This window comes from Perca fluviatilis, chromosome 18 (genome assembly GCF_010015445.1).
Source record: "Perca fluviatilis chromosome 18, GENO_Pfluv_1.0, whole genome shotgun sequence".
NCBI lineage: Eukaryota > Metazoa > Chordata > Actinopteri > Perciformes > Percidae > Perca > Perca fluviatilis.
In genome coordinates this window covers 27,734,945-27,750,859 of record NC_053129.1, presented here as the reverse complement: position 1 = coordinate 27,750,859, position 15,915 = coordinate 27,734,945, and the positions used below count along the sequence as shown (strand labels likewise).

The following is a 15,915-nucleotide window of genomic DNA, read 5'->3' as shown; positions in this document are numbered from 1 at the left end:
CCACTTTATGAGATCAGTCTGCATGTACAGTATAAAAGAAAGAATAACTTCTTACAGATACAACATTATGGTGTTACATTATTAGATTAGTTTGGTAATCTCTTGTGTAGACTCCATTTAAGGATAAGCCTGGTGCTATTCTGTATTTTCTTATCGTCAGCAAATCCAAATAAAAAGTTTAGTGAGACCCTTTAGCAAATGCATACTGTGTGTTTGTACTTTTTTTTTTTTTTTAACTGTGGCCGAAATTGCTTGAGAAACGCAGTGTTTCATTACATCAGGACATACACACACGTATGGATTCTTAACCAAGCTGTTACGAATTTAAGGCAGATTAAAAGTTGTCTAACAACCACTTTAAAGACTGTGTCTGTTGTAATGTGTGTAACACAGAAACTTTCAACATTTTCTCACTCGGCAGGGTTGCGGATGGTCTTCATGTCGGTGAGAACAACGTGTCTGTAGCTGCGCTCCAGTCCCTCCATGAGCTCCAGGTAGTCGTTCACCTTGAAGCCCTGGATTGGCTCCTCCTGCAGGTAAAAAGTAAGAATTGTTGGAGTTATTAACATTGTGCTAAATTAAAAGGCCAGTCCGCCATTTCTTTTTACACATAAAGGTCAGTTTATTGTTACGAGGAGTACTACTGAGCCTCTGAACAGTTGTTTAATGTCACGTGTGGCTCTGGAGGAGCTAAAGACAAAACAACTTCTCTCAACGTGAGCTCGGAGACGACACACTCATGACAGAAAGTCTGCGTTGCAAGGTGGAAGCATGGAGTTTGAATGACATGGGAATTTATCAGGCAAAGAGGGTGTAACGAAAAGATATTTTAGATGGCATTATGGGAAATGTAGGATCCAGCAATTTTGTGGAGTTTGACCCATACTAGAGACCAAAAGTCCGGATGTCTTGGCCTCTGCTGCCTTTAGATGAAGCAGTGACTACTGGCCTTGGTCTTCGTTTGGACATAAGTTGTGAACCGTTCAAAAAAAGAATGCTTTCTACTTCTGTGTTGTTTCATTTGAAAGGAAGCATCAGTGTTTCAAAAGAAAATATTTAAAAGTTTTCTGTTTTTCTGTTATCCCTTTTTATTATTATTTTGTGACCCTTCAGTTTTATCTTTGGTCCCTGTTGTTGTTTGTTTTATACGTTCTTGATGGTATTGAGGCAGAAGGAGCATTACTTTATTATCAGTCACTTTGTTAGAAAGTGAAGTGTGAATAATTCGATAGAATCTTTTCATTAAAATGCTTTATATTCAATCTATTTCAACGTCACAGGAAATCAAATTAAATCTGCGGGAATCAAGTGCTGCACCGCGCCGGTAAACAACATCTTTGCTTAACGCTGTAATTACTCGGTAATTCAGTTTTGTGTCGGAGAAGCAAAACAATATCTTAATAAGCACTAGCATGTCCACCATGCGGGTATACGCAAAGCAAGGTGTGTCTTAACATGCTGCGATATCTGAACTGTCTAAGAGACATTTAATTTGGCTCATTTGTTCAGTCAGGATTTAACTTTTGGCCTGAGCTACAGTATGCATCTGTCATGCCAAATACTGCAACAGAGCAAAGAACTGTGACTGCTGCTGTGCATCATGTTGCGAGTGGCATCATTAATTAGCAGCCCGAGAAACGCTGCACCGTATTTTAGAGTAAGTCAGAGCAAACCTCATGATTTCACCCTCTGTCAGTATCCCGGCCAAGGCCTTAAAAAACCCGACCACAGTTTATTGACTTCTGCATGTTGTCAGCACTCTCCTAATTTTCTTTCATCACTTTGCAGAATTTGTTTTTGGAGAATCTAATTACTGTTTTATTTTTTTTATTTATTTATTTTTTGCAGGTAGATAGTGCTGACGAGGACGTGACACAGTGAATACACAGTCGATGAGTGAGTAATTTCAGGTTGGAGACACATCCTGTTAACACAATTCCTCTTTTAATAAGACTGAAGATTCTCATACATATAATTACCTATCTTGCATTAAGCTCACACAGCAAGTTACTAAGACTAATTGGAGGGGTCACAAGATTAATAACAGGATGGGAGAGAATCAAAAGCATTTTCTTTTTACACAAAATGTTTTTTCGGACTTTTCTGTAATCCCTAGATCCTTGCTAGATGGCAATGTCGGTCTGTGTAGCCCACTTTGGTCCAGACTATTAGTTGGATTTCCATGAAATTTGTCTAGACAATTATGATCCTCAGAGAATGAAACCAGCAGGTTGACATATGCTTTTTAGTAAAATTTCTCAACAACTATTTAATGGATTGCCATCAAATTTTGTGCAGACATTCATGGTTCCCAGAGGGTGAATCCTACTGACTTTAGTCCATTAAGCATGCTGTCATTAGCATTTAGTTTGTAGCATTGCTGAGCTAAAGTATAGCCTCAAAGAGCAGTAAGCGTGGCTGTATACTCTAACGAATGGAAGGAAACGCCGCTTTGGCTGAACTGCTCACAACTCAAACATATTAAACTTGATATGACAGGTAACCTGTAAACATTGCTGTGTTTTAAGAGCCAGTTTGGAACCACAAAGCTAGGTACAATCAGTGTAATAATGCTTTATTTCATTGGAGCTGTCGTCTCCAACCTTTTTTTGAGATGAAGAAATGTCTACTTGTGAACCCTTGTCAAAGTGCAGATGTCTGGGAGTCTTGAGCAGTTCAATCAGCGATTGATTTTGCCTGCTGCTGCTTGCTAAAACTTTATCACAAAAAGAGCAAAGATTAGAGAAAAGTCAGAAATTATATTATTAAATGTACCCAAATTTAGTTTTTTCCCTACTAACCCTGAAATCATCTCGGGACTACCACCTTAGATCACCAAAGATTTCAGGTTCAGGATCTCGGTGTCCCTTATAAGGTTATATTGGTAGTGTAGAAAAACCACAAAGGAGTGAAGTGTAAAGAGCAAATGGTGTGATAGTTTTTGACTGCAGAGGGGACCAAGTAACGTCAGGAAGAAATGAGATTTCGGTCTGATGGAGGACTCTGCTCCTGTGATTATTCCAGGCAGCCATGTAATGATAAAAAAAAAATCTCTTTAATTATTTGGAGGTCACATTCTAGACGTATCTGATATACTGGTGTTAATAATGTAGATTCATTGTCAGCAGTACCAGGTACATAGTCTATGAAATCCATATTTTGTCTGCGTGAAAGTCCTTTACATCCAGCCGGGTGGTTAATGTGCTACTATTCTTCTTCTTGTCAAAACGTAACAACACTACACTGCAGTACTGTAAATATATAAAATCATCCCAATTGTCAGATTCTTTATTTGAGCCAAGATTTTGCAGAGTGAGATTAATCCTGAAGAAACATCAAAATGAAAGTTGCTTTGGCTGTTGATTTATCACTCCAGGAAACAGCTGCTGACACAGTTTAACAGTGTAAAGCAGTGGAAATCACTTGCGAGAGTATTTTTGGTCTGGTATTTTCTCTGGGAGAATTAAAGATGCAAGGACATGTAGGAAAGTAATGTGTATTTGTTAAGTTTTAAACAAAATGTACTGTGATGTTTAAATTAATATTTTCCTGCTGAACAGGTGACACAAGCTGCTTAATGTTCCACATAATCTTCAATTATATATTTACCATTAGCACTTATGAGATGATTAAGTACGCTAATTAATGCATTTATTACCAAAGATTTCTACGTCTTCTTAAGCTTGTCCTCCTCACATGACAAATGAGTGGTATGAATATTCAATGAGTGTGGATTTGCAGAAGGTGACATTAATAAGAATATTTGTTAAAGCATTAAAGAGTTTTATTGGTTAGTTAAATGGACATATTGGAGTAAGTGCCTCTTGGTAAGCTGACTGTTTGGATATTTGTTTTGGTTAGTCGCTAAAATTTGAAATGCAAGGCATTGTGGGAATGGCAGTTGAAATGACTGAGTTATCAGAATCAGAAATACTTTAATAATCCCAGGGGGATATTTTTGTTACAACTCCAGATATACAAACAACATATATTATCCAGACTTTAACATATATATTAAAAACAAATACACAGTAATAATGTATGAAAGATCAAATGTACAGTGTTAAAGTGCAATAAAAAAGAGAAATGATTGCCAGTGTTTGAGAGATTACAGAGATGGGGTATTCGACTCTCCGAGGGAGGCGTTGTAAAGTTTAATGACCACAGGCAGGAACGATTTCCTGTGGCGCTCTGTGGTGCATCGGGGTAAGAGGAGTCTTCTGCTGACGGAGCTCCTCTTATCTTTTTTTAATTTTTTAACATTTTGCTCATCTGATTTTCAATTTTACAATTTTTGTTGTTTTAAGTTGCAGTTGATGAGAGGAAGAATTTTGACATTAGGTCAGGTTTAGCCAGAAAAATAAGCAAACATAATAGGATTAAGAAGTAAAAAAAAATCTTTTAGCATTAGAGGGCATCTTATATCTTCCCCCGTGGACCAATCATTGCCATTCAACATGTCTAGGTGATGAGTGCCTTGGGCTTACTATGGGCTAAGTTAGGGGGCTAAATGCCAAAGACATTTGACTGAAAATCAAAGAATAATTATGCTAGCAACCCCCTTTGTTCACATGTACAAACTCACAGTGGCAGCAGTCTCTTGCCTCAAATGAGCTTGGAGCTTGTGCACGTGTTCAGCACCGAATTTATGTACACACCTCTGATTAGACCGTTATTTTTCTCTCATTATCACTACACTGGCACACTGTAGTTTGGTAATTATGAAGTTTATTTCCTGAGCAATTATGTTATATCATATTGACTGGGGAAGGCGTCTACGGTGGCAATCATGTTTTTCACTGCTTAGTCTGAAGTATTTTAATGCAATTGAGTTGTAGTAGAAAACTTTTGAAAGCTGTTGCCCGGTGGAATAAAAACGAGTGTAAATACATCACGCCAGGTTGCGGGTCAAATAGCACCCTCTAGGTCCTGTAGTCTTTGACTCTGTGTAAACAAGGGACTTCCAGGGCCAAATAGGCCACTCAGCTATGTGCCAAATTAGGGAAAATGTTATCAATTCATGTCCAAATTATTTGACAAACATTAGAAAAAGGAATAAAAATATAAGCAAGGAAACTCATGATATTTACAGTATGTGGTGAACTGAAGCTTTCTTTTAGTCTGTGGTCTCATAGCCTCTGAGTCAGCAGCAGACATATAACCTCCGTCTCCTTTTCCTCTCAGCTCCAGTGCAGTTAAGCTCCAGCCAGAACGATTGTAACAAGTCATTTGCCTTTTCAAATTTTAATTTATAGGAAATATAGATATACCACCTAGTGAGACAGGATAAGTATAGAGGGTTGCAAGTGCGTGAGCGAATGTTTAAAAAAAAAATCTCTACTGCAATACCACATCTGTCTGAGTGAAATAATTCCTTCACATTGTTCCCACAGAGAAAGAAAGAAAGATAAAGCCGTTGTGCGCAAACCGGAATGTCTACAACTTTCAACAGTTCAGCTCAGGACGAGGATTGTGTAAGTTTCTCTCAGACACACTTGTCTCAAAGCTGTCTCGGGCAGCAGTATCTGATGCTACAGCTCATTAGAAGAGCTTCCTCAGATAAAGCCAACATAACTGATCTTTTATTCACAAAAACTGTCAGCGGCGGCTCATGGCGACGTTAACACTAGAGCTATCAGCTGGAGACAAGACAGACTCAAAAGCTTAATGAGTAATAATGATGAGTGCTTCATGTCAAGCCATGCCTCATTCACAACGCTGGTGTTTTAATGTTGCTTTGGATATTGGTAGACACACAAGTCTCTGAGACTAACTTTAGACCTTTTGTGAAATCTTTTGGGCCACTCTTCAATTCAGCGTTCATCCGATTCACAGAGCAGAACTTATTCCAATGAAACATGTTAGCTTCCAAAACAGGCCTCATTTCACAGTATATTAGTAGCTAAACATACCATAGTGGTTTTGTGAAGCAATTCTAAATGTAGGATCAATTAATTGTGAATCATAGATGACTGCTTAATATAAAAGGGGAGCTGAACAATTCAGTAGAGATCTTCCAGTAGAAACTGCATAGGGCTTCTTATATAAAAATCCAGATGATTTATTATGATATAATTAGGTATTCCGAATTTATTACACTGCAATAAGGGAGAGATTTTTCAAAAGTTTTTTTTTTTTTTTAACAAAGCATAATAGCACAAACTAAATCTGTGTGCAGTTTACTGATGTTATTTTAAGAGAGCAGTATTCACAAAACAACCTCAAATATGGTGATGGTGAGCTGCACCTGGGACGGGGTGCTACTTCTGGCTCCCTCAAGCATGCATGGTGTGACGGCGACTTCAGCCTATTTTCTTTATTCTGTTTTGAATTAATATTAGATTGGTTCTCTTTAGCGTCCTACTCGTTTTCTCCCTTTTCTCATCACGGACAAAGAGCCAGGCTGTTATTAGAAATTCTAACTTTTGTAAAAGCTTAACATTTTCAAAAAGTACAGTCTACAAGCACAACAGACCATTTGAAGTAGCTCAGCTTGACCTATCAGTAAAAACGTTAATAAATTAAAAAGGAGGACACTAGCAAGCAAAGCTGTGCTGCTGAAGTGTTTTTGGTTCCACAACTTGAATGGCAAAACTACCAACCTTGCTCTACGACGACAACACACCTGAAGACTCGCCTGCTGGTGTGTCACCCGACCACTGACGAATGGACAACGCATCAGGATGTGACAGTCACAACACTGTATCTCACTCACACATTACACTATATTGGGTCAATTAACCAATCAGTTGACGGACAGAAAATTAATCAGCAACTACTATATTTTGATAACTGTCTGTCATTTTTATAAGTACAAATTCCAAGTCAGGAGTTGCTAAAGAAGTACAACTAGAAACTAATGAAGTGAAAACAAACGTGCCAGTTGGCCACCTGAAACTTGTACAACAACCCCTGAACAGACCAGAGAAAGATAATTGTGATCAGTTGTGGTTGCAAATTCTCCAATGTAAGGAATTTCTGCTTTTCTCTGTTTTATATCTTTGTAATTTCAATATCCTTGAGTTTTAGTCTGTTGGTCAAATAAAACAAAACATTTGGCCTCATGAATATCAGAATGGGCATTTGTTTCTATTTTATAGACAAAAGGATTAATTGATCAATTAAAGTATTGATTGTTCAATAATGAAAATAACACTGCTTTACACTAAAAGACGAGAGATCCTACATCAATATGGAGTGCCTCTCTCTGGCCACAGTTACATACAGACTATACTTTGTGATACACAAGGCCACCAGTTTTAAATGTAGTTGAATAGGATGTTCGGTCTATAAAATATTCTGTACTGTAGTACTGATGCACCATCTCACCTTGAGGAAGACCTGCAGCTCCTGGGACTGTGTACGCTGCAGGATGTCTGGCTGCAGATGTTTAAATATGGCCACGCACATGTACACCTGGTAGTCAGGACCCATCACCAAACAGGTGGAGACGTAGTGGCAGATTTCTGTCCAGTCCAGATAGTTCCAGAAACACTGAGTCAACCAGTGGAGACACATCTGTGGTTAGAGAGAGACACAGGTTGTGATTTCCAGGATATTGTTCTGGTTGAATCTCATTACGGTTGATGAGAATAAACCTGTCAACAGAATATTATAAATTCATCTGTGCCAAAGTGTAGTTTACATTAAATAAAAGGCGAAAATAGACTAGATTTTCTGCTTAATGCTTCTGACAATCAAGGAATCATGTTTCAGACAATTATTCTTCTGCCTCTAATAAATCAAATGTGTCAAATATAAAATGTCTCTGCCGTCAGTCTCTTATCAATCTATATAGCTCTCTTAAATATTCTCTATTGAAGAGAAATACTACATTCTAAAAAATTACAATTAACTGCCTGAGTTTGCAGTAAAGTGCTTCATGTCACAGTTGCATTAAGTTTTGTCAGAGTTATATTCTTTTTTTACATTTACTTAAATCTGTACACAACCACTAAACATGTAAACAAAACCATGATAAAGTACAGTTCCAAACCATTTAATTATGACCCAACAAAGGGGAATAAGTACATGCAGAGAATTTTAAAGACAGGGCAGTGCAAATTGGAAAAGATAAGTGATGTATAAGAACTCAGAAGTCAATAATAAAAACAATAACAAAGAGACTTAACACAGCAGAGTAACCCAACCGTCAATAGGTGTTTTGATGTAATTTAATACAATACAAACTGCTGAAGTGAAGGAGAGCTATTCCAGAGCCTCGGGACCACAATGGCAAAGTCATAGTATAGTATGTCGAAAAAAACGTCATGAAAAGTCACAGTATAGTATGTCGAAAAAGTACAAAAAAGTCACAGTATAGTATGTCATTTAAAGTCATAGTATAGTACTTAAAAAACTTTTACTAAAAAACACAAATGTGAGGTACAATAACAAGCAAAACAAAGCTAAAGGCTGCTTTCCAAAATTCATAGTATGTCATAATAAAGTCAAAGTATAGTACGTTGAATAAAGTCATTTAAAATTCATAGTATAGTAGGTCATAAAAAGTCATAGTATAGTATGTCAAAAAAAAATCATATAAAGTCAAAGTATAGTATGTCATGAAAAGTCATAGTATAGTAGTTACAAAAAAATTGTTGAGAATCTCACAAAAAAAACAAACATGTGAACCTCATTTAATTTTGACGCTTCAGGAACAGTCAGAGGTTTAACAAAGTCAGTAGGTATCATCCTCTAGGAACCATACCGTGATAGCGACCCCCCTGAGGCTCAAAAAAACAACGGATACACAACATTAAATAACAACGTCTATTGAGCTGGATGAGTTTGGCCGTAGTTGAGTAAGGGTTGAAAACCCACCAACATTCTCCTCTGCCAAATGGAACCGATGTGTTTGGAGAAGCCCAGTGAAGTATAGAAGGGGATGGGAATTGTGTGGAACCGGTTAAATGTGACCCCAGTCTGGAACCGAATGTGTGTGCAAAATTCCAATGCTATCTATCAAATACCTGTGGAGATATTTCAGTCTGAACCAAATTGGTGATGGTACCATGCCCAGAGCCATGCCATTAGAGTGGCTTATAAAAGTTGTACAAAGACATGTACAGTTTTCTGCATGCTAAGTGTACAGCCTCACAGGGGAAGCAGCGTTTGATAATTGTGTCATGTCAGAAGAATCTACCCTCTTTTTTTTTTTGGCTGACCTCTGCTGTTCCTGATTATGATTTGACTAAATAAGTAGCTTTGAGTCTTACAGAGCTTCACACCCTAAAATCTAATTCTTCCAAACAGACAACAAACTGCACTCACTGCATTCTAACTGTCATGCCAATAATTAGCCACTGTGTTCACTAACGACACCAGTCTGCTCAAGCATACAAACAAGCTCCACTTACGCTCCATAAACATTAGATTATTATCGCCCCCTCCTCAGCTACTCTATTGAAAATACTGACATCCTAATTTGTGTGTTATAATGAAAACAGGGAATGACTGTTGTTTTTAAAACCTCAGGCAGAAAAACAAGTACACATACAGTCCAGCACTTTCTGTGAATATAAATCCCTTCAAGGTCCTTACAAGAGCAGCTCTTTTTTATGAAAGCAGTGAAATGTGCTTTTTTCTGTTGTTAGTGTTCCTTTGAGCTAAACAGAGTGCAAAGGTGAGTGTGACTGTATTCTCCCAGTATTTTTCACTTCATTTTCCTTCTGCCATAGACTTCCAGAGCCATTATTAATCTGAGCAGGTCAGGTTACATTGGCCGGCTCACCGAGATATCACAGTCTGCCTCTGGGTGTCACACTAAATGTTCCGCAGCAGAGAGGAGTAATAATTCAATGTTATTGTCCATAGACTTTCAGTTTGATCTTATAGTGATATGATCATATTTCATTTTTTAAAGATTTTTCTGTCCAAAGTTATAATTTCAAGCAAATACTGTATACATGAAAAGCTATAAAAACAAATTAATTAAGTTTTTGTTTCATTACACGTAAAAACAGTAGAACACATTTATTTGCACTGAACATTAACTTAATATATATGAATAAATTTGACATATTGCAACATACATACAACATGATACTATAATTCTTTTCCCATGTCATATTCATCGCTTGATATTACCGAGCAGTATTTCGTGGCTGTTGACACCATGATGTACTGATACTTCAAAGTTTCAGTGTGTAGGATTTAGCGGTGAGGTTGGGGATTGCAACCAACTGAAACTTGTACCGTATGTCAAATGTGTAAAACTACAGTACGATTGCCGACGCGTACAGCGGGAATTGCCCTCTTTAGAGCCAGTGTTTTTTGGTTGTCTAGACCATTTTTTACCCAACTTTACAATGTCAAGGACCCCTACACTGACACAAAGCAGACCACGGACCCCCATTTGAAAAGATTTTGTCCCAGGGGCCCGCATCTGATTGGATTTTTCTTGTAGTGTACGAAACCCATGGCCTAAATAATTTAATCTATACTTTTTATTGATCCCCAGTGGGGAAATTACAATTTACACTCTGTTTTTCGAAATCACTACACACATCTTATCACACACACTCAGGACCTATTCATGCACAAATGGAGAGATGTCACCGTGAGTAAGCTGCCAGTGCTGGACCAGCACCCTGAGCGGTTGGAGGGGTACGGTGCCTTGCTCAAGAGCACCTTGGCAGTGCCCAGGAGGTTAACTGGCATCTCTCCAGCTACCAATCCACACTGCGTCCTTTGATCCGTACGGGGACTTGAATCATCGACCCAGAGAAACATGGCGGTGCAACATGGCAGACTCAGTGGAAGAGGACTTGCTCCGTATGTAAATATAAACAGCTAATTCTAAGGTAACGAAAACAATGATTCTTATCTTCAGGTGATTATACACCAATGAAAACATAGCTATTAATATATTTCATTTCTGCCAATAGATCGCCCTAAATCCTACACACTAGACATATACTATATTCACTATATTCACATATCAGCCACTCAAGTATATTCTCTATTTTATATCTTAAATTGAATCTCTTTGGGTTTTGGATAAGACAATTACAGATGTCACCTTGGACTTGCATATTGAGAACAGAATCAGCAGATTAATTAATAATGAAAATAATTGTGGGTGAATTTTAACTAACTCTTGCATCCACACACAACTTCTACTGTACAAATGTCAAGAGGTGTATAATGCTTTATTTGCCACTGCTGCTTTCAAAAGGCTTTCAAAGCTCAGACTTTTGGAATAGATATTTCCATTTCTGACAGAAGAATCTCTGCCCATTATCGCCTTGAAGAGCAAAGAGATGAGCTGAATGTTAACGTTTTACTCCACCCTGGAGACGACGAGTTCTGATCTTTGATGCAAATGCGGCGAGTCTTATAAGCGCCCCTGCTGCCGTACATTAGGTGAGCCTCAACTGTCAACCGCTGACAGGATCAAACAGAAGAGGATTCAAGGTGAAAAAACTTTTTTTCTACCTTGTTGTTTGAGAGAGAGAAAGTCTGTGTCAAAAGAATCAAGTGCAGAGGAGCAAAGATCTAACTTAAATTCAACTGCTCGGTTTAAAAAAAGAAAAAACATTCAATGTCAAAACTGCATTTTGGTATTCCAAAGTCAAGTGAAGTCAAAGCAGGATATAAAGGGAAGTCATTCACAGGGCAGGTGTGGTTCTAAAGGCTTTTAACACTGTTTTGGGTCTCTTGCTGACATCATCAATGAATTATTCCACAACAGTGACAACACCTAAATGAGCTGCTGGCTCTTTGGGTGTTTATGGTGAAGAAATGTCTATGCAGTATATTTTGAATCAAGCCAATATAATCCAAACTATGTTCCTCTTTTCATTTTTTCCACCAGTAGTCAGGACTGGCCATTAACATACTCTTAATGGAGAGTCCTAACTTAATGGCTCAGATGATATCTTACGAAAAGTTATGCAAAAAATTTGTATGCGTTATCCTGCAAATGTCCAGCAACACGAGCCAAGAGTGCGCCTGCCTAAGCCCCTGCTGTGGCGAACCTGTTTAGGCAACGACTTGGTTAGGTTAAGGAAAAGATAGTGGTTAAGTTGGTTACGTAAGAAAAGCCAGGTTGGTTACACTTTACTTGAAGGTATCTACATAAGAGTGACATGACACTGTCATGAACGTGTCAAACATTATAAACAAGTCATAAACGTTTATGACATAATGCTTCTCTCATTAAGTGTCATTCGTTTTTTGTCATGACAAGTTAGGGTTAGAGTTAGAGTTCATGTGTCATGACAGTGTCATGTCACTCTAATGTAGATACCTTCAAGTAAAGTGTTACCGCAAGTTTAAGTAAGTCATCGTTGACTTTTGCTTTCACACGAGACACGAACAGCGGTCTCCTGTGTTCGTTTGACCCATCCCTACGAAGACTTTGTTGCTCTTTATGCTACATTGCCTGACATCCTCCTTAGAGGCAGCCCTGCACATCCTAGCTCACGATTACGTGGGTTAAAATACGATTAAATAGTGCATTACTTTTCGTGGGTTTAAGTACAAACAGTGAATGAAAACAGCCTGCTTTATTGATTGATGATTGAATGGGATCAGAAAATTGAAATTAAAATACAAAGACAGAAAAGTAAGAATTAAATATTTAATTTAAACTCAATGTCTACTGGATAGACAAACCATTGTCTGCAAAGCTTCATCTGTCTGACTTTAATTTTCGGTGTTCCTGTGAATTTATATTATCACATCTGAATATCAATATTCGATTTTCAATATTTAGCAAATAAAAAGTAGCTCTGTTTTAAACACCCACGCATAAAGTAATGAATTAAGTAGAAGAACTAAACCTCAAATTAGTATTGACAGTGATAGCCACTGTGTTGTAGTTGGACAAAGGGAGCGCTACAAAGAGAAACTCAAACTTCAATAACAGAACATTCAAATAAATACAAGTCACACAGCCTATTAAATGATCTGTGGCAAAAGCATTGCAAAAATGTGTTACTGCATACATCCTATCATTCTGTGATTTTGGAAAAACATCTATTCATTCATAAGAAAATGTCCAATGAGGATCAGTTTTGTTCTTCGAGACAATCTCACATTAGTTAGCTTTACTGTAAGTGAACCGTTTGTCTCCGTCTCTACGGATCTTACCTGTGACGGGGTAAAACCAGACATCCTGAAGGCGGAGTGGGCCAGAGGAACTTCAGCTTTCAGCAGCATCTCCACATAGTGAGCTGTACACCAGTAAACAGGAGGGATTCCTGATTCAGCTACTTCCACAGGAATATGGACCTGTCATAACAAACACAAGCCGTTTAATCTCTCTTGGTCTCAGAAAATTTTTAGAGTTAAAGTAAAGCTATATATCTGTAAATAATGTCCAATTCCAAAAAATATCAATTACAAGCTCCTTGTTTTGTATTCAGTGCTAATATAGGAGATAAAAACAATCTTAGTCTTAAATACTTTTATTTTGAGTAATAGAAACAGCATGTGGTTTCGTGCTCACGTACAGGTGTGTGTGTGTGTGTGTGTGTGTGTGTGTGTGTGTGTGTGTGTGTGTGTGTGTGTGTGTGTTCAAGCCCACATTGCATCCTAAGCTCGCTGCTGCCTCTTAATTATTTGCGCCCTTTCGGTTTTCCGTGAGATTGACAAAACGACCACGTTGAGTAGTTGGAGGCTAACTGCTGTGTGCAGAAATTTACTGACTGCATCTGCATCAAACACACAGATCACGTAACACACATTCAGACGAATCCAATTGAGCTGTATTGACTTTGACGAGAGAAGACAAGATGACAGAGGTTGGAATAATGATAGCAAAACGTCACTCCTGCAGTTTCCAATGATTGAAAACACACTTCATTTTAGACTTCTTCCGCTCCCTTGAATTCCTTTTACACTGTTGTTTCTCCTTTTCCCCTCATTCATCTCTTTCAGTCGTCTTCCTCCGAGTACTACTCATCTTCATTTTTCAGATGAGTAAAAAAACATCCTGTTTGTTTTTTAACCATGTTGAAAAATTAAGACCGTCAAACTGAAAGCCATTATGTGAAAAATGTTAGGATTCATCATCGTCATTATTTATTAATGTTTTGTTGACGTGCTTAGATGAGACGGACGTCAAAACAGTTCGGAGGCAGGTTTCAAACGGATACGTTCATCTTTTTTAGTATAAAAAAAAAAAAAAGTTGCATGAACAGCACCTACGCCTTGGCAGAGAGAAGCTTACTATTCTTACTAATTTAGCACTTACATGAACACTTCTTAGCCCACATTTACATGAAGTGACTTTTCTTTTCAAAGCAATCTCAAACGGTCTCCTGTGCCGCTGCACTATGAATGAACTCTTCACAAACTAAGCCAGTAACAATATATGAAAGCTGAAGAATGCTAGTAGGATAATACATGACTAGTGGGAAATAGAGGCTTTCAAATTTCAGGTTTGCTGCCATTTGATGCTTCTAAAGTGCTAAATTATTGCATGTTCAAATCCTAACTATTGTACCTTAGAATCCGCTGCACTATAGTTGTTTTTGACTGCTGTTTTACTCACAGAGGCATGTATCCTCGCTGGCCAGATGAATGCAGAGGTAAGCAGAGAGGACAGGTTGAGTAGCAAACTCAGAGACCGCTCCATGTCTCCAGCCATGATGAGGAACACTGTGGAGGTCAGCCAGTCATGGCCTGGATAACCATCCTGCTGAGTGACTGGAGGGCAGAGTTAAAGATCCAAAGGATTGATGGAATAGATACTCAGACTCCTAGCAATGCTAAACAACACCAAAGATTAGTTCTGCAACATGTAAGTGGTCCATTGATAATAAATGGGACAGATACACGTGTTTATCTTGCCTTCAAATGAGCCTTCTGTAACACAAATTTAAATGGTAACAGCTTTAATGAAGAAAAAGTACCAATTTGCATGTGGAAATAAATCTGAATAAAGTATAATTAATGATCTACAGAGCTGTACATCAGTGCAGCATACAAAGTGACTTGATATTTTCTGGCAACAGCAGGGGGTGTTGAATTAATTCAAACACCAGGATTAGTTACACAAATATTATCAAAGCTGAAATTCATTGACTCTGTTTATATTTTAAAGGATTTGTAAAGATCCTGTTTAGCCGTCCCAAGAAACAGAGTCCTTATGTTGTGTTAAATAAAGCATTACGCTAATACCACTTTACTGTCAACCGACACCGCGAAGTGTCAACCACAGAGCGAATAATGCTGTGACAGTCAATTAACCCTGATACACCAGACCATTATCTCATAACTCTCAAAACAGCCTCCTACAGTTAAGACTGCTAAGATCCAGTTCTCTGCCGGCTGTATCACTTTGTGAATTAATGAAATGAAAAACAGACTGATTCAGGTCTATCTGCATGGCTAGTAGCAAGTAGTGTGATTTTGGTGTACGAGGAGTCAAGCGGGGATCCTGTGAGATATCCAGCCAATATGAATAATTTACTACAAGGTCTCCCAGGTGGCAGCTCTCCATTGTGAACACCACATTACACCAGCAATGACGAGAATACAAACTAATACAATTCGAAACTCCAGGGTCACACCACAATCAGACAACACAACAGAGCTTTCTCGAGTGATTCACAAGGGCTCTGGAGCATTTACTCTTTATGCTCATTTTCATTTAGACATTTTATAATTTCATTTGCTGGAAGCAAATAGCTGTCCTGTTCTGTTCTAGGAGAACTGTAGAGCAAATAGTCAGGAGTGAGAACGCAATCTGACTCAACTCCATAAAACAACCCCAGGCTATCAACTGGTCCTGCTTTTTGTGTCTTTCTGCTGATTTGCTGCCTTTAAATAATGTAAACATTTAGCTTTTGTTAAGGTAGAATGCATGCAATAATATTTCATAAGCAATTTGCCCTTAAAACATTCACTGGATAAAATGCAATAGCATGTAAATTATGCTTTACTTAGAAATTAATCAGGTTA

The 15,915-nt window shown here is 38.0% G+C and overlaps 1 protein-coding gene across 4 annotated transcripts in view; it reads right to left on the bottom strand.

The window, feature by feature from the left end:
* Positions 1 to 206: 206 nt before the first annotated feature.
* The window catches only part of tbc1d32 (TBC1 domain family, member 32), a 77,476-nt gene continuing 61,767 nt past the window's right edge, over positions 207 to 15,915 (bottom strand). For all 4 annotated transcript variants that reach the window (XM_039782621.1, XM_039782623.1, XM_039782624.1 and 1 more), the window contains exons 31-34: positions 14,504 to 14,658; positions 13,099 to 13,239; positions 7,330 to 7,518; positions 207 to 530 (exon numbers count right to left, since the gene is read on the bottom strand). In XM_039782621.1, the coding sequence (XP_039638555.1) occupies positions 411 to 530; positions 7,330 to 7,518; positions 13,099 to 13,239; positions 14,504 to 14,658 (605 nt within the window). In that variant the 3' untranslated portion in view covers positions 207 to 410. The remainder of the gene's footprint in view (positions 531 to 7,329; positions 7,519 to 13,098; positions 13,240 to 14,503; positions 14,659 to 15,915) is intronic.